The sequence below is a fragment of the Phocoena phocoena genome, chromosome 1, assembly GCF_963924675.1.
Source record: "Phocoena phocoena chromosome 1, mPhoPho1.1, whole genome shotgun sequence".
NCBI lineage: Eukaryota > Metazoa > Chordata > Mammalia > Artiodactyla > Phocoenidae > Phocoena > Phocoena phocoena.
In genome coordinates this window covers 185,180,004-185,199,300 of record NC_089219.1, presented here as the reverse complement: position 1 = coordinate 185,199,300, position 19,297 = coordinate 185,180,004, and the positions used below count along the sequence as shown (strand labels likewise).

Here is a 19,297-nt window from a genome sequence, read left to right as displayed (position 1 = left end):
GGCTGGCGAGGCCCGGGCGGACGCGGCGTCGAGAGGGAGGGTGGCTTTTCACGGCCGGTGCCCAGCACCTCCCTTCCTGTCACCCACCCCGGGCCGAGGCGACTGGGTGGGCAGGAAGGGGTGGGGGAGGAGGGGGGAGGGGGGCGGGGAGGAGGGGGAGGAGGGGGGAGGAAGAGGGGAGGGGGGAGGGGAGGGGAGGGGAGGGGGAGGGCAGGCTCCTGGGGCGGAGACGGTGGCCGACGATTTGGGGCGGAGGCGGGGGCGGGGGGCTTCCCAGCTGGGTCCTTGGAGGAAAAGTCCCCAGGGCTGGGACACAGCCCTGCCTCCCTTGGGAGCCTAGCCTGTCCCTCTCCGTAAGTCGCTCGGTTTCTTTGTTCATGAGCCAAGAACGGCAACCGTCTCAGGGGTCTGGTGGCCGGTTGAAGAGGCGCCCAGAGCCCCAGGCGGTCCTCATCCCCGCTTGACCCCCGCTTGGCCCCCGCTCCCCGCTGCTGTCTGTCTCTGGGAGGAGACAGGACCAGGGGTGAGTATTTTATCTGGGGAGGAGCCTCCCGCCGCGGTTCCCCTGCCTTCTAGGAAAGAGGGGTTCTGCTATCTGTGCACAGCGGGCATGTTGCAGGGAGCCTGCCCTTGGGGGGCCTACCTACTATCAGGGACTGGCCACCAGGCCCTCAAATGGTGTTAGCTCCCCGAGATGCTGGGCCGCGTGCCTTAGCCCAAAGAGTGGCTTTTCTGACCAACTCAGGTTCCCAGGGAGCCACAGGGGAGGGTTTGACCCTGGAGAGGGAGGGTCAGACTGTCCAGATGAAAGGAGCAGAGCCTGGAATCCAAATCCCAGCTCTTCCCCACCTTCCTGCATCGGCAAAACCTACCTGTTAAGCCAGACACAGATGTAAGTTCAGTACGAAAGATGACACCAGACGGTACCTGACTTAGCAGATTAGTTGTCCTAAATCAGGAGTCAGGAGCTTAGAAGGCGGGCGAGATCCCCCGTGCACTGAGAGAGGTGGGGAAGGATACACGGAGAAGGGTGGGCGTGAAGCCTGGCCTTGAAGGAGGCGGTGGGGCCAGGGAGGGGATGGGGAAGGGTGCGCGGGGATGCTGGACGACTCCAGTTAGGTCCCAACTCTTCTTAGCAGACTTCCTCCCATGAGCTGCTGTGTAGCAGCTGATGTGACAGTGTGCGTGTCCCCCCAGAGCCCCCGCCCCATCGTCACCAGGAATGAATGAACTATTGGGCCATCTGGCGTTAAAAATTTGAGGTGGATTATCTATCCATTTTATAGCACACCGTCCCGTTACAGCGAGCTCCTCCGTGCGCAAGGCCCTGTTTGGGCGTCACAGAGATGCCGTTCTTGACCTTGGAGAGTGTCTGATTAGGAGGCAAGGCAGACAGATTCACGTGTAGGACGTGCAGGGGCCAGCGTGCTAGAGGTCAGACGGCCTGGAGTGAATGTTAGCAAAGTCCCCCTGGAGCTCAGACGGGAGGGAGCAGCTGCCTCTGATGGGAAGAGTCAGAAACCTTTCCCGGCACCTGAGGTCAGTTACAGAAAGGAGCTGAAAGGTGACTTCTTCGAGCAGCAGGGCCCAGGTTGGAGGAGGGTGTTAGGAGGGGACGCAGGAGAGGCAACAGGGGACTTGGATGTCACCAGTAGGAGCCCCTGGACATGTTGAGGAGGGCAGTCCCCCCATCTGCTTTGCACAGGTCAGTGCAGAACTGTGGACTGGACGGGGAGAAGCTCCAGCCGGGGGACCCCACCGTGGGCTGTTGTCATTGTTTGTGTTGGGGAGAGGCAGGGTCGGACATAGGGAACTGGACGAGGGGACAGAAAGGAGAGGATCTGTTCAAGAGAACTGTGGCATCGAGGACCTCAGCGCAGAGGAGTTGGCTGGGCCTGGACGGCCAGTGGGGAACGCCGTGGGCACTGCCCGTCCACTGAGGTCGGGGCCACGGAACGGCTTGTGTGTGCATTCCGTTTCATGTTGATTTGAGGTGGGGTGATGGAATCATTTTTTTTGTTTGTTTGTTTGTTTTGCGGTACGCGGGCCTCTCACTGCTGTGGCCTCTCCCGTTGCGGAGCACAGGCTCCGGACGCGCAGGCTCAGCGGCCATGGCTCACGGGTCCAGCCGCTCCGCAGCATGTGGGATCTTCCCAGACCAGGGCACGAATCCGCGTCCCCTGCATCTGCAGGCGGACTCTCAACCACTGCGCCACCAGGGAAGCCCTGACGGAATAATTCTTGATCCACAGCAGACACTTCTGAGTGTGAAAGAAGCATTATCACGAGCAACCTGGCCCGTTCTGCGCAAACTGGGACATGAGGTCACCCTAACTGTGGCCCCTCCGGTCCACGGAGATCCCCAGGGGTGACAAAGCCTAAGGAGGGGTGGGCGCGTGTGTCCACGCCGTTCCGGTCAGGAATTTCTGTCCTGGGCCAGTTACAAGACGGGAGAGGCAGGCAAGGGAAGAGGCTGGGGAATGGATGGCTCTGGCCCAGCCCTCCACGGCATCCCAGCCCCCAAGCCTGGGTTTCTCCTCAAGACCCACATACAGCATGGACACCTGAGGGGCCACGGGAGATGTGGAGCGATTTTTCTGATGTTTGATCACATGGTTGCTGCTGAGGGACGCTCTCATCCTGGGGGGCCTGGGGGCCACAGCCTCCTTCCCCAGAAGGCCAGCCGAGGTGGTGCTGCCTTGCAGGAGCCCGGGACAGTCAGGGACAGGCCCAGACCTGCCCGGGCACCTCTCAGCCTGGGGCATAGAAGGGGCGTGAATCTGAAAGCTCGAGATGAACGGCCGGAAACCTCCAGGTGGAAGAGAATAGGGCAAAGAGACCAAGAGGGTCATGGAGGCAGGGGGTGGAGGGGAGGCAGAGTGGGCTGTTTATTAAAAACACAGAGATTCTTGTTTCCTGGGCTGTGGTCTTGTGGTCCCGAGCACATGGCGGATTTTCTCTGCCAGGGCCTGGGCGTTGGGCCTTTCCGCATGTCTCTTGGTGGCAGGAAGCAGCTCGGGCCAGAGCTGGGGGTGCCGCTCTGGGCCTGGCCTGCCACGTGTCCAGCCTGGCTTCAGTGACTAAGGCCAACTCCATGACACTGGTCTCTCCTCCCCTCTTCAGGGGACCCCCCTCAGGGTTAGAAACAGTCCATTAGTGGAAACTCATCGCGGTCAGCTGAGAATCCAGGCCACTGCTGATGGGTGTCAACACAGCAGAAAGGAAATGGTCCTCCCTCTCTCCATCCCACCCAGGGGCCTTCCTACACCAACGGGCCCTCCTCCCTCTGGACGGCTGGAGCCCGGGTGGCCTGGTCACCTGGGTCAGCCTCACCCTGCCCGTGGGATTATCAGCTCCTGGGGTGAGGGAGGCTCGCCCTCACCGCGGCTGGTACAAGCCTGAGATCAGAGGAGATACTTAATAAGTAAATATCCAATGCTTTGAACTAGATGGCTTCCAGGAGTATTTTTATTTCTGGCCCTTTATGGGCTGTACATTTAAGCCCTTACCACTTTCCCCCTCAATGTTAATTTTTCTGTACAAATAATCATCTTAACTCTTTCGGAAAAATTTTTTTTTCTTTTTTTTCGGAAAAATTTTGAAAATTATCTCGCCTTTTTCATCATAAAAACCACAGTCACGTCGCAGAACGTGGAATAAGAAAAGGCGTCCCAGCCCTCGTGAAGCAACGTGGTGAATTTCTTTCCTACCAGTGAAAGACATTTTCAAAAGTGGAGAATTCGTCTGTAATCCCATTATTCTTGGGTCTTCTATTTTGTCAACATTCCATTTCAGATGTTCTCCACGCACATACATTTTACACAACTGTTTCAGAGGCGTGTACGTAATCAGAATGTGCCCTGTTCTGTAGTCTGCTTTTCTCAGTTCACGCAAATTCACATTTTTCTCTGTTGCTGAATTTTCTAATCCCTTAATTTTGGACATTTAGGTTGTTTGCAGTAATTTTTGCTGTCATGGAGATTTGTAATGAGTAACTGCACTTACAGGTTTCTTCTTCTTTCACTGTTTTCAGAGTATAAATGCCCTCGTGAAGGTCAAAGGCTATAAGCATTTTCTTGGTTTGATACAAATGCTTGCAGCGATCAGTAATCATCTGGCATTGTAGGAGGGTACGGGTTCAGTGCAATCTTGTTAGAGATATTCATCGGTAAAATATATTTTTCCACTTTAATAGGTAATGAGGTCAAATGGTACCTCATTGAAATCTACATTTCGTTGAAAACAATGACTGAAAATCTTTCTAGATGTAATTCCTCTTAGGTGAACTGCCTAATTACATCTTTCAGACATTTATCTATTATAATCTTTTGTATTTCTTATTAATGTGTATGGACTGTTTTATTTAGGATAAACCATTGTCCCATTTGGTTTAAATATTTTCCCAGACCTTTTTCTTAGCGATTTTTAATTTTTTGTTTTACATTTCCATAGTCATTTGTTGCTTTTAGCAGTTTCAGAGTTTAGAATGTTATCTTCTCTTTGATGATCTAAAAACATTCAATTCTATTCTTGTTAAAATTTTGTATCTTTTTAAATCCACCTAGAGTGTAATCATTCCTTTTAGATTTCTGTCGAACTTTCCCAACACCACTAAATTAAAAATATTTTTTAAAACCCTGCTGTGTTGTGATGTCAAGTTCATCGCGTACACGCCGCACACGCTGTGTCCGAGTGTCTGCTTCCGGCCCGTGAACAAACGGGTCAGATTGTTACTGACCTGAGTTTGGCCCCCACGTCAGTTTTATAACTTGACAGTTGTGTGCAGCTGGGCTCCAGTTCCTGTGTCTTAGAGCGGGCGGGAGAGGGTCTCCCTGAGCGGGTGAGGATCACATCAGAAGGCCCCCCTCCAGCAGGGTCTGAGCAGGGGGGTCAAGGGCTCCTCCCCAGCCGGAGCTGCCAGGCTCAGCTTCCCCCAGCCCCATCCCCTCTTTGCATTCTGTGCACACAGTGGGTGGTGGGTAATGATCTGGGATTGCTCTGGGAACCTACCAAGGGATCATCCCCATCTGGGGGCTTGTAGCCCTGACCACCACAGGTCCCTGGGCCTGGGCTCCTGGGTGGTGAACTCCACGGGGTGAGGGGGCTTCTGCTACAGATGCTGACAGGGCTGAGGCGCAGACAGGTGGCGTTCTGCCAGTTCTGCGGTCGACGGGTTAACGGCCCGTGTGTGTACCTGTGTGTGCATGGCGCGTGTGCATCCGTGTGCCTGTGCAGGGCAGGGAGGGCTGTCCAGGGAAGGAGGCGGCCGTCCTGCCCCTGCCCTGCAGCCTGCCCAGCCGAGGGGCCCCACCCTGGCTGCCGGCCGAGCAGTGTGTCACATGCTTGACTGTTTCAGAAACTCTCAGGAAATCAACCTGGGTGGCTGGGAAGGGGCATCAGTGTACCCCAGGTGCGCCGAGGTGACTCAGAGTGAAAGCGCCTCAGGGCTGCGACCTCACTGCCAGCCTGCGGGTCGGGGGTCGGGGGGGTCGGGGGCGGAGGGTGGCTTTCAAGGAAAGGGAGACTCCATCCCCTCCACGGCCGGGGCGCACACAAGGCGGCAGGAACCTGACAGATGGGCGGCAGGGAAGTCCCTCGGCCGGACCAGGACCCCAGAACGTGTTTGGAAAGGAAGTCACAGCTCTCGGTAGCCATTACTCAGCCCACACAGGCTGCTCGCTAGGACCTGCCATTACTTTCCAGTGATTTCACTGAAAGCTGGAGTGGGAAAGTGGGTGCACATTTCTAGTCATTTCAGTAGGAACTGGAGCGGGGTGGGGGTTGGGGGGCGGCTCTCTTGGTTCTGTGACCCTGCCCTTCTCACCCCATCCTGCCCGACCCTGCCCTCCCCACCCCATCCTGCCCCTGGCCCTGCCCTCCCCACCCCATCCTGCCCCTGGCCCTGCCCTCCCCACCCCATCCTGCCCCTGACCCTGCCCTCCCCACCCCATCCTGCCCCTGGCCCTGCCCTTCCCACCCCATCCTGCCCCTGCCCCTGCCCTCCCCACCCCATCCTGCCCCTGGCCCTGCCCTCCCCACCCCATCCTGCCCCTGCCCCTGCCCTCCTCACCCCATCCTGCCCCTGGCCCTGCCCTCCCCACCCCATCCTGGCCCTGGCCCTGCCCTCCCCACCCCATCCTGCCCCTGGCCCTGCCCTCCCCACCCCATCCTGCCCCTGGCCCTGCCCTCCCCACCCCATCCTGCCCCTGCCCCTGCCCTCCCCACCCCATCCTGCCCCTGACCCTGCCCTCCCCACCCCATCCTGCCCCTGGCCCTGCCCTTCCCACCCCATCCTGCCCCTGACCCTGCCCTTCCCACCCCATCCGGCCCGACCCTGCCCTTCCCATCCGACCCTGCCCCTGCCCTTCTCACCCCGTCCTGCCCCTCCTACCACCGGATGGATGCCCCACCTGTCAGGTAACAAAAGACAGGAAAATGACGCACTGCTTCCCTGAGAACCGCTCTCACGTTACTGGAGAGGATGAATTCTACCACATGAATCAGCATGACTCGAGGCAGCCCGCGGCATCCTGTCCCGGGTGTGGGCAGCGGGGCGGCCTCGCGAAGAAGACTGTGTCGGGGGCAACGTGATAAGTGGGGTGATGTCCTGAGTGGCCCCAGCGCCGAGGGGTCACAGTCACCCCGGCACCATCCTCCCCGCAGCTCGACAGACACAAGAGGAGCCGTTAAGATAAGCCCAAGACCGTCCTTACAGTTTGACCTTTTCTACGACTACCTTGATGACTTACCTCGGAATGTCAGACTGTCTTATTTTCGCGGTGTCTACTGGGGATCTCCCTGCCGGTTGCCATGACAGTGACCCGGCCGGCTGGGGAGGGCTCCCGAGGCGAGGTCCGGGCCCAGGTGAGGCGGCCCCGGGGTTGTGGGGGGGAGACACTCGAGATGCATCGGGACCCGAGCTCACCTGCGAGAGCCGTCCGACAGGAGACTGGGGGCGGAGGGAGGCGAGGATGGGACGCGTGACGGGGGTCCGGGCCTGGGTGCCTTCCGTGCTGCAGGGGGGAAGGAGGAAAGGATGTTCTTGAAGGTTTCGGCCTTGGTGGCTGGAGGCTGCCGGGAGGGAGTTGGTTCCACTGGGAGGTTGCTGTTCGGTTCCTGAGCAGGTTGAGCTGGGGATGGCCGTGAACTTCCAGGGGACAGGTCAGACGCATGGTGGCGGCGGGCGGGGCGCGGGGGTCCGGGACCCTGAGGGGCTGGAGGCCCCGAAGGCGGGCAGGGGGTGAGCAGGGCCTGGGGTGGGCGTCGGGGAGAGCGGAGCTCTGAGACAGGCCCATAACTCGCGGGGGGAAGATGGGGGCCCAGAGAGAAGGTCAGAAGGTCACCGTCGTGATGACCCGGCAGTTTGGAATTTCGAGCTGCCCCCGGGTCCCGGGGAATGCTGTGTGAACCGGAGGGGTCAGAGCGGGAAAGCCGACGTGGGGTTCTTATTTTGAGGGCAGAAACATCTTTAGTAGGAAAGCAGGGGTGGCCCAGCAGAGAGCAGACTAGGTCTGGGTCTGATTTTCAATTCTGGGCCTCCACTGACTCATCTGGCGAATACTGACTCAGCACTGCTATGTCTACACACGGATCGCAGGGTCAGGGATGCAAGCACAGACTTCCAGCGTCCGCAGACACAGCTGTGTGCTCCCCCGGGGCCCCGCGCTCCGCCACCTTCACACCCTGTGGGACGTGGGACGGGCAACACGGGGGCTGCCTCTGGCTCCAAGCCAAGAGGGGACAGTTTACAAGCCGCTACCTTGCTGAAGGGCCGTGGTCGTAAAAGTAGGCCCTTACGGCGACTCAAAATTCAGGTCTGAGACCACACTGCACGTACGTCCCACCAGCTAATACTGCGGGACCGTCTTACGTTCCTTACAAAACCGGCTCTCGTGAGACTGAACTTGCTGCCCGCTAAGGAGAAGAGGACTCGCTTGCCCCCATCACAGCAGAGACTCTGCCAGCTGTTTTCAAGGCCTGAGTGCGTCTGCCTGGAGGCAGTCGAGTTCCCTGACGGAAGGGACCCTACCGTGGTGACCCTCGCACCTGACGACTCTTTCCTCGATACGTGTAGTCAACCTGTTGGCAGGCTTCGTTTATCTCCAGTACACTCGCCATCTCTCCGTCTTCCCATCCTTGTGAATCCAGGTATTCAAGGCCACGGGAACACACCCGGCTGGTTTTAGCTGCTGCTGCTGTGTGGGTGTTTAGAGAACTGGGCACCAGAGGGAAGCCCACCTCAGCCCTAAGGGCTGTTTCCCACCGCCGGTGAATGTGTGACCGCCTTTTGCAACCGTCAGACTCCGCTGTCTTTTCATGCCACAGCACCTACAGCAGCGGGAAATGCTGCCCCGGGTGGCCCGGGCGGGGAGGGGATCTGAAATCCCCAGGCTGACACGCCGGCCGGGACGCCGCCACTTCTTAGCTTTGTGTCCCTGACAGAGTCACTAACCTTCCAAGGCCTCGTCACCCTTGTCTGTAAAATGGAGATGTCAATGCTCGCGTCCCCTCGGAGGGCAAATCAGAGGACCCTTTAAGTCCTCAGGCGATGTGAAAGGGGACGGTTTCTGTTTGGTCGGGGCCGAGAGCCACATTTCCTTTCTCACATCGACGTGCACACCCCGAACAACGAAACACCGCAGCCGAGTGTAACTGTCAGCGACACACGCCGCCCTGCGTGTCTTCAGCCCGCGACGCTTCGCACCCCAGCAGGTGCTCCCGACGGAAGGCGAGGATTCGACCACCTCAGGCCGCAGGCTGGGCTGAAGCAGAATAAAATGCGTCGGGAGCTGAGGTTCCACAGCGGCTTCGCTTCATATGGTAAAAAACCCCCAGAAACCCTTAGCGGGCCTTGAAATATGTTTTTGTTAACTCAGTTGCCTTTACCCTCTTCCATGGAAAGTAAAAAAATCCTTTTTTTCTTTCTTTCCGACATAAACAGGAACTCACTCTTGTCGGGGCACGTGGAAGGGAACCCGGAGAGAGCGGGCCACCGAGACGAGGTTCTAGAGCCCCGACGTGAAGAGCAGCTGACGTACCCCCCCCCCCCAAATGACACAAATAGTTAATTTCTCATTTGTCTCTGAAAAGCAAAACTGCCATTTTAAGGAGATGCAGGTCTACTTTGTAAGCACCCGTGACTTCTGAGGGAGGGCAGAGTTTCAAACTCACGCCCGATTCCTAGGTCAGAGCCTCACAGCCGTGTTCCCTTTGCTGTTATCTCTCCGCGTGGACAGGTGACGAAATAAAGGCGCCTGTTCCTATCCACCAGGCTACCTTCCTCTGCTCTAAGTAAGGACTCCCAATGAGCCAGGCCAGGGGGGCACACTCCCGGGCACCACGGTTTGCGCACGCTTCTCTAGTGTCGCCTGAGTCTCACGGTTAAATACCTTCAGTTTTGAAACTGGAAGTGCAACTCTGTGCTGAGGCCCGAGCGTCCCGTCAAAGGACCAAAGGCGGAGGACGCACTCGGGCTTGGCAACTGCAGACATTTCTTCAGGTGTGGAAGTACGCAGGAAGGATTTCTGTTGTTGTTAACCGGTTGTTAGATCTTTCTTTTTTTTAACTGCTCTGCTCTCAACGAGGAGAATCAACAAAATCAAAGTGAAATTTAGAGAATCATGGCCAAGACCTGGCTTCCCGCTGCTGCCAGAGACGGCGGGGCAGGCGGTGAGGGGGTCGCCTCGGCAGCCGTTCAGTTCCAAAGGTACAGAGGGTTAGTTCCGACACAATTACTAACTCACCAGAAGAAAGTGAAGCAACACGGACAAAATCAGCGTAGGAGGGGCACAAACACTGACACGCCACCACACAGACCGTCTGAGCCGAGCACGGAAGGCAACAGACTCTCAGCATTGCCTAAGTCAGGGTTCAAACAACATCTAGTGTTGGTGGCCTCTTATGAATATCTCAACGGTTCAATTTAAACAGAGGTGAAGAGACAGGAAAAACGATATGATGAGTTTGCCCAAGTTCAAATATTACCCCCAAACCCATATGTTATTTAAGAAACAGAAAAGGTCATTTGGTGCCATGCTTTTATTCAAATGAAAGGGGAAAAACTACACGGTACCAGGAAGTAGCAAATAGGACAGTATTTTACAGCACAGCATCGTAAAAAAAAACCTGTAAGCGATGCTCCGGGGTACACAGTAAGCACACCAGATACTGTGCACCGCCCGAAGTGCCCATGAAACCACAGTTAAAAAGCTGAATTCGGCTTTAAAAACAGCCAAATAAAAACGGTTAACAGTCGTTCTAAAGCAAAAGGGAAAAGCCGAGAGGAATGAGAAGCTTTCCAAGGCTGTGTCACGTGGCAGAATTTGACAGGCCGCACTGGTAACCGTTACGGGTTTGTTTGGCAAACTTAACTGAATAATTGTCCTAATAATGTGACCCTCCAATGATGAGAAGCACCAATGTGGTTCGATAAGGTTGATGGATATCTCCAGACTTTATGAAATAGCGTAGTTTTCATGTGTATAATTTTCAAAACATAATTTAAAGAAAATCTGCAGACTTAAATATATCCATATTCTTTCTGCATGAAGAAAGTAAAACATACTGAGAGCAAGGAACTTTTGTGGCAACATTCACATTCTACCTTTAGACACTGTGGACATTGTTGGACACACACAAATTTGAGAATAAAGGGTGGTCCTGTCCGGTTTTACATAGTTAGTTCCTCCATTGTCTGGCAGCCAATTAAAAAAAAATTTATGGCCAAGTAATATCACCAAGAAGATTGCTTTGATAAAGGAAATTTAATTGATTGAAAAGAACAAATTTAGGAATGTAGAACGCTTATTAATTCTCCTTTTGTCTCTATTATTTACCACATTTTGATTAGATTCACTTACTTTTTTTTTTTTTAAACTAGTCAATCTGAACATGTATTTGACAATCATTTCCTTCTCATTGTGATAGAAACGGTTGTCTGAAAGGTAACATGTGCAGTCCCCCAGTTTAAATCTCCATATATTATATACACAGTATGTATACACTTAAAATATAAGAGTTACATATATCCTGGTCTCTTACATGCAAACAGTAGATCACAAATAGTTCTGAGCTACACATATATCTTGCACAGGTACTGGAAAAAATCTGTGAATTTTTTTTTTTTTTACAGTTTTAACAAATATACATAAATATAAGAACATAAATTACAGTAAAATATTGACAGCATTTGAGAAAATGTTGATAACCCAGATGCACTGATGCCTAAAGGCCTTATAATAATAGAAAAGTACAGTTCAGGGACATTTCATTCCTACTCTTTTTAAAAAATAAGTAAATACATCATATGAGATATTAGTTATTTCTCTAAACAACTCAATTAGAGAAATGTATAAATTTTAGTCTCTACTTCCCGTGAAAGAAAACAGACGACACATCTCATATATGCTACAATACTGTCTTTCCCTCTAAGTTTACACGGTTGTCACAACACTGAAACATAACAGGGTCACAGAATCATTCAAGTCTTTTCCTGAGAATGAAGTTTTTCCCCAACTAACCCTCTGGTATACACTGTTAAAGGAACAAAGACCACATAGAGAAGGTTTCAAGTGTGTACTTAATCTAAGCTGAACCACTCGAAAAGGATAAAGAAGAAGAAAAACGCAACATAAGCAAAAGAATGTGAAGCCATTTGAAAATTAAAACGTAGCCCTTTGTACATGTTTAAAAATTCTAAATATAATTTTTTATATCAGTTATAAATATAATGTAAAGACCTCTTGAGAAGTCATGGCAGGAAGTCTTACATCCTCAGATTCCGAGACTATTCTCCAAGTGTCCTTCACTTCCGCCAGCTTATAAAGTGACATACTTTAAGAGAGACAGAAAGCCTTTTTGTTAAAAGAACAATCCAAATTATTCTGAGTTGGCCAGAAGTGGTGTAAAAACGGCACTGATTTAATCAGCAACTTCTTATAACATCTTCTTGGTTAAGCTCATGTGGTTTAAGTGAACCTATAGCAGCTCTTCACAACTTCTCCTCTTATTTAATAGAGAAACATTAATACTTGAGTGAATAATAAATATGGAATTGTAAATACTTAGCAGAATAATTCTTGCAAATGCTCTAACACCATTAAAACATGAGGGTTGCTGTAAAACTGAACACTAGTGTTTCTCTCAGCATCCTACGAAAGACGCAAGTTACCTCTGAAGGCCTATTTCCTACTCGCGTGATCTCCACGTGAAACAAAATACAAAGGTGTCTTGGAACAAACCCCCAGCAGAGAAAAACAGCAAAATAAACCATCTGAAGACAGGCATGTACGTTAAGAAGTTCTTTAAAAAAAAAAAGCAACAAACAAAACACACAATTCGTAATCTTAGCCGTATTTCAACTAGGGTCCATATGAGAACTCAGTGCTTCGACGTATCGAATACCGAGCAGGCGAACCTCCACCTGTGAGCTGGACAGCGCGTCACCGCCTGGCCTATCACCCGTGTGGGTCCTCCTGCACTCCAAACGCTGCGGTCTACATTCCAGTTGTCATGACAACAGAGCTGGATGTCCAGTTTCAATTAATAAAAGTCTGTTGGCAATTAGAAAGGTTTTCTATAGGCAGGAAAGATGAAGTGCAAATTTAGCGTGAATGTTCTGAAGCGAGTGTTTCCCGGTTCCTACGCTTTAGTGGGCAAAAGTTTCTTGGGCGTCACTGGTCTCTTGGTCTGCCACAAATGGCTGTGAATGGTAATGGCATCAACACTGGCAGATAAAGTTTTAGCGGGGATGTGGCTGAACTGTTTCCTGTCAGAATTATATTTGTAAAGGCCCTCGATCATCTTTTTAGTGATAGATTTAGGGCCTATCCCAGTCAGCTTATTAATCTCTTCAGTCTCTGGGCAGTAAGTATACAAAGACCTGAACTGGCAGCCTGAATCCCGGAACAAGATTAGGAAGTTGTTGGCATCTGACTTCTCCATTTCCTTTAGGATAAGAAACAAAAATAAAAGCCCTTAAACATTTTGCTGAATATAATTTATATAACTGTGTTACATTTCTTGGCCAGTTTTTATGACATGTAATTTAAAATATAAGTTCTTTGTAGCCAAAATGAGGCATGCAATCCACGTCCAGCACACGGGGATTGAGATGTGTGCAGAGACCTTACCGCTGAGGTCCTGTTGGCTGTGCCGGAATTGTAACCCCGGAGGGACTTAAAAGGGCTGCAGGGTCTGCTAACTCTCGGTCTCAGTCAGACTGTCTCTACCACTAACAGCCAGGCACTGGCGATCTCCTTCGCAACAGAGCTTCATTTTTAAAAAGGCAGATCATGTTATCTACATTTATGAAACGTGAACGAGTGACTCTGGGCAAGAAAATCATTTATAATTTTATATTATCATCTTAAGTCTATGCCTAGTCTTTAATAAAATCTGCGGTCTTCCAGAATCCCGTTTGAAAGTAAACTCAGTCTAACAATGAGAACATAGTTAACAGATCTTTCATATGCTGTTGAAATTCTAGGAGTCCCCTGAAGAGTATTTCCTCCTGAACTGAAAGAGAAGACTCCTACAGTTTTACAGTGTTGCCAAATCTAATTTTCATGCAAACATGCTTACCTCCAGTATTTTTTTCTTCTGACCTTCATTTACTTTTCCAGCCAAACAGCAATGAGCTAAAGCATTTTGTATTATGTGCTTATTGGATTTTGCACTGGGTTCTTTGAAGAGCTTTGGTCCTATGGCAGAATTTAATAACAGTAATAAAACAAAAACAGCACTCCTGAGTCAGAAATACGACTGTGTTTAAACGATGCGACTGTCCCTACACTGATTAAACTCTGTAATGGAAAACAACATTCTGTGCCTGAGGGCCTCTGGCTGCTCTGCAGCGGTCAGAGCAGGTCAGAGCGCAGGTCAGAGCACTGTTGCATGCGCAGGGACACCCCTGGGGCCTTCGCGGGCCTTGCTGTGATCGTCACACTGCCCGGTTCTTTCTGGGGTTTGGTAAGGTTATTGGTGAGCTTAATGCACAATGGGACCGCAAGTAACTTTAGCTTTTAAAAGACAAGAAAAAGCGTCATCTTTTTCTTCTTCCACACCTCTGGGGTTTTTTCTTAGCATTTTCTTTTCACAACGATGTCTGTAAAGCACAGAAACCCTTTTTGCCACTTTGCTGGGACATTCGCGCTCGTGAAGGGCCGTGTGTTGGCAGGCTCCCTCCCCCTCACACTAACTCAGCTCTGCCCCGAAAGGCCCTCGGTAGTGTGCCGAGAAACTGGTTCTTTGGGAAAGAAAAAACATGAGCCCTGATCTTTACCTATTTCTAGAGTAAACTACTCCTACCATGGCTGACTCAGGGCCAGCAATTGTTCTGCAGCTGCATAATTCCTGGAATTTTAACTGTCAGCCCATGAGCTGGTCTGAGCAGGTCAGGTGCCTGCCACAGGCCTGCAGCTCTGGGCTCCCAGCGGTGCTGCAACACGGCCATTAAGCTGGCCTTAAAGGCTGACACGCTGCTGAAGGGGGCTGTCTTAGAAGCCATAGAACGGGGAGGGAAAGCTCACACCAAGTCAGCCAGCTTTGCCTCCTTGGGCCTTTGGGGGCCACTTCCAGGGCCACACGGATGCAGGCGGGACGCGGGCGGTCTCTGCTCCTCCGCACTTCTCCTGTCCTCCCACCTACCTCTCCAGGGCGCTCACATTTCCTCTCCTGCGTCTTTTCTTTACTTCTTACCTTCTTTCCATTCTATGAGCTTTTCCTTCAATCACACCTCTGCAAACAGAGGCTGGAGGAGGGCCTGACGGGGACGTGCAAGGCCGGGTGCCCTCCTAGACCCAATGCATTCCCATGTCTTTTAGAGCCTCTCAACACTTTTTCAAGACGCACTGTTCCAGATACTGAAATCCCAGCGTTAGAGGAGGGGCTCGGTGGACTCTAGCTGTTCCCAGTACTCAGGACCGATGCACTGCTGAGGGACCCTCTCTAAAACTTCTTCAAACCCAAACTACAACACAAAAACGGCCTGCATTTTTAAGGGAGGAGTAGAGGAATGAGGTGGGTACTACTACCTTTTAGAAACTTACCTTAATTCTTCTGGGACAAACCATATCACTGAAACCGAAAGTGACCACCTGCATTCACTGTTTCGGATCAGTTTTCCGTGTTTAGACCGAGAGGCAAGTCAGTGAACCTTTCTTAGCACAGCCTGCGGCTAGTCTCAGCCCCATGTTAAACTGTTTCCCTAAAAATGCACAGGCACTGACCTGTGTACTCTGTTCCGGAAGCCACAGAAGAAGTGGTCGAAGCGTTCTCCCAGTCCTTTTCGCCATTTCTACTGCCACAACGGCTTGGAGATAAGAAGCCTTCCACAGACTCTGATCTAAATAATAAATAACATTTTAATGCCTCAGATAGAGAAGAACATTTGGGCTTCAGAAGGGTATACATGAGCACCAAACAAACTCAACCCAGAGGCTTTAAAACGAGAGGACGGTGATAACTTCGTTTCATTCACAGCTATACATCCAAGTCCTGAGAACTCAGCAGGCACTCCCTAAGTGTCTGCTGAATGACAGAATGAATGGTTTGTCCACATGACAATCGGCAATTCACGCAGCAGGGTGGTAATACAAAGATCAGAGCTCAGAGCTGATGACTGTCCCTAGACACGCTCTTTTCTGTATATGGGTGTTATAGTATAAAATAATGAAATACTGATTTTTAGCTTCTAAGGTACATATATCCTAGAGAAAGAAAGAGACAGCGTACAAAAGAGATCTTTCCTAAGTCACGAGCAATAATTCCTTACTTTGGAATTATTCTAAAGGGGAAGAAAACTAGAGGACGGTGCTACACCGATGAGGTACTTTCTGTTTTTACCATGATTATATCACAACCGTAGTGGCAACGACTGATGTACAAGTACGGTTAATGTCTTATTGGTGTCATAATTCTAAAATTCTGAAAGATAAAAAACTGAAAGATGAACAGACCTCTTTCCATATAAATTTCTTTTAACAGAAACCCAAACTGTCCTAGCGAGCAACACTTATAAACATTTGTGACTATGGTCCGTTCACTGGGAAACATAAAGTAACGTTTTCTATGAAAACACTTATGCTGCAACTTACCTCGGGGTCCTCCTGCCTGAATGCACACTCTCGCTGTCGCCTGTGTTCAGTGACGCCAAAGAAAGGCTAGAGACTGAAAAGACACGATAAATTTGTGATCCTGAATAAAAACGAGATTAGAAATTCAAAAGGAACAACCGGAAAAGAGTCTGCTCATTAGGTAACACCAGCATATGAAAACGGAGCTCACGTAGTCTCTTTTCCTTTTTAGGTGCATAACATGCTCGCGTGCATGTACGCACAATTTGTTCAAAATGAGCAAGGAACTACTTTTGAGAAATAATGAAATAAGTGAGGAATTAAGAGGTACAAACTTCCAGCTGGAAGATACATGAGTCACGGGGACGCAACGTACAGGGTGGGGAACATAGTCAATAACTGTGTAATATCTTTGTACAGTGACAGGTGGTAACTATAGACTAACCCTGGTGATCATTTTGAAACGTAGGGAAACATCAAATGAATCACTATGTTGTGTTACAGGAACTAACACAGTGTTGCAGGTCAATTATACTTCAACAAACCAACCAACTCATAGATAAAGAGATCAGATGTGTGGTTACCAGAGGTGGGGGGAGGGAGGGGGAACTGGAAGGTGGTGGTGGCAAGGTACAACTTCCAGTTATAAGACAAACAGTCCTGGGGATGTGACGTACAGCAAGACGATTACGGTTTATAATTTATCTAACACTGCTGTGTGATATATGACATGAAGACTGCTACGAGTAAATCCTAGGAGTTCTCATCACAGGGAACAAATATGTTTTTCTTTTCCTTTAATGTTGTATCTATACGAGATGAGATGATGGATGTTCAGTAAATTTACTGTGGTCATCATTTCATGATGTATGTAAGTCAGATCATTATACTGTACATCTTAAACTTATACAGCGCTGTATGCTAATTATATCTCAATAAGGCTGGAAGAAAAAAAAAAGAAATAATGACAAAATTAATTGCTGTTAGGATTTATTCCAGAAACAACGTGGTAATGTGAGATATAATACAGTGATTATAAGAAAAAAGTTAACAATAAGAAAAATTAACAAAGAAACTAACAAGAAGAATAAAGTATATTTATTCTTCTTACCAAGTAGAAAATTAATTTATTAATTTCAGCCAATACTGGGTATCAAAATTTTTCACTGACTAGAAAAGGTAGAGTTCTCTTTATTTTTTGAGTTGAAGTATAGTTAATTTACAATGTTGCGTTAGTTTCTGGTGTATAGCAAAGTGATTCAGTTATATATATAATATATATATACACACGTTCTTTTTCAGATTCTTTTCCATTATAAGTCTATTATAAGATACTGAATATAGTTCTCTGTGCTGTACAGTAGGTCCTTGTTGGTTCTCTATTTTATATATAGTAGTGTGTACCTGTTAATCCCAAACTCCTAATTTATCTCACCCACCCCGCCCCTTTTCCCCTTTGATAACCATAAGTTTGTTTTCTATGTCTGTGAGCATTAGAGGTCTCTTTAAACAGTCAATGTTATGTTATTTTCCTTCAGTTTTAGAATTACTCTAGGAATTCTCTAAAATGTTCTGTGGCATTTAGTTTTAATAAAGTAAACATTAAAAAAATAAGAGTATGCATGTTGAATTTGGAAAAAAGTATTATCTCAACTCCAGAAATTATAAATTTGGATTTTTGACCATTTATATCTTAAAGGAGGGGCTCATGAACTCCTGATCTTATATTCCTGGTTATACTGACATGTTCTGTATACATGCCAGGCACACAATGCAGTTAATGATCCAGGGAGCTGACGTCTGAGGGCGAGCTCCCTGCCAGGTTAGCGTTTAAGCTGGATGTTCAGCCCCTGCGTTTGCTCTGCTGGCCATACGCATGCACACATAATACACTCAAGTCACCGGAAGCATCCTCTGCTCGTTCTGGTTCTGCACACAGGGAGTGTACAGTTCAGCCCCGAGCACCCACAGCCGGCGTGACTGCCCGGGCTGCTGTGGCTATGAACAGACTCCTCACAATGCACGTGTTACCTGGAGGACCTTTTACGGGTGTTTTGGGGGATTCAATGTGGTCTCTGTGGATAGACTTCGGCCGCTGCTTTTTCTGCTTTGCTCCCTGAGGCCGAGGTTTGATGACTGTGTCCATGTCTTCCATGAGCTTCAGCTGCTTGCGCCTCAGGTACTCCTGCCGGATGAACTCCCGGCGGGCTCGCTCATCTTCCTTCTTCTGACGTTCTTCCTCGGTTTTACGCCTAGGAAACAAGCGGGTACATTTCTTTGTGCACAACACTGTCAGGTGTGCGCTTACGTGAGAAGGAAGAATGATTCAGCCCCTGGGAAAGTGGTTCATTTAAAATGTACTTGAGATAATTTAGGTCACTTAAATATACCACTAATAAGTACTTAAAAAATGCATGTGTGTCTGTGTGTGTGTGTGTGTGTGTGTGTGTGTGTGTGTGTGTAAAACCCAGGAAAATTACTTCCAATTAATGTTTCTGGAGAACTTTAAGATGCCTCAAACTCAGGATAAAAATATGCAATCAAGTAACACTTTAGGAAAATAACTTCTAAAAAGCACCCCAAATCAGCCTTGTTTCTATATTCTGCAAAGGTCCCTAAACACCGTTAACAAGAGTCAGGGGGACACCACCTCCCACAGACCCCGCGCAGCGGCCCCCACCTGGTCTCCTCTTTCTTGTGCTCCATCTCGGCTTCCAGCTGTTGCTTCCGCAGCTGGGTCTCTTTCTCCCTTCTTAATCGTTTCTCCAACAAAGCTGCCCGCTTCATTGCCATATCATTTTCTGCTTTTTGATCATCCTAAGAGTGAATGTCATTGAGAAAGAGGAAACATCTGAGGCACCAATATCCTCGTGTTCAATGCTTGTGGCCACAGGGAGGGGTCACTCTTAATAACTGAAAATCCAAACTGCCTAGTGAAGCTCACTCCAATCGCACCATAGATGGACATGTTCCAAAATTATGAGGGAAGAAATGAATTAAAGTGGTCATACTTTTATCAAGTAACAAAGGACACAAACTTCTTTGATTACATGTTTTCAAAACTTAGGAAGTTAGCAAAGAACAACATAAAAAGGGGAAAAAAAGACAAAGTTTTTTTGGGCCCTGATAAATAACTGAGAGTGGAGAGTTTCCCCACAATTTTTAAAACTGCATTTAAATTGTATTTAAATACATGCTTAATATAGAAAACTCAAGTCAAAGCA

The 19,297-nt window shown here is 49.4% G+C and overlaps 1 protein-coding gene across 4 annotated transcripts in view; it reads right to left on the bottom strand.

Annotated features, from left to right (window-relative positions):
• Nucleotides 1-12,639: 12,639 nt before the first annotated feature.
• The window catches only part of CAMSAP2 (calmodulin regulated spectrin associated protein family member 2), a 95,370-nt gene continuing 88,712 nt past the window's right edge, over nucleotides 12,640-19,297 (bottom strand). For all 4 annotated transcript variants that reach the window (XM_065871250.1, XM_065871416.1, XM_065871336.1 and 1 more), the window contains 6 exons: nucleotides 18,754-18,890; nucleotides 18,105-18,325; nucleotides 16,095-16,167; nucleotides 15,228-15,343; nucleotides 13,582-13,700; nucleotides 12,640-12,945 (listed from right to left, as the gene is read on the bottom strand). In XM_065871250.1, coding sequence (XP_065727322.1) covers nucleotides 12,640-12,945; nucleotides 13,582-13,700; nucleotides 15,228-15,343; nucleotides 16,095-16,167; nucleotides 18,105-18,325; nucleotides 18,754-18,890 — 972 coding nt within the window. The remainder of the gene's footprint in view (nucleotides 12,946-13,581; nucleotides 13,701-15,227; nucleotides 15,344-16,094; nucleotides 16,168-18,104; nucleotides 18,326-18,753; nucleotides 18,891-19,297) is intronic.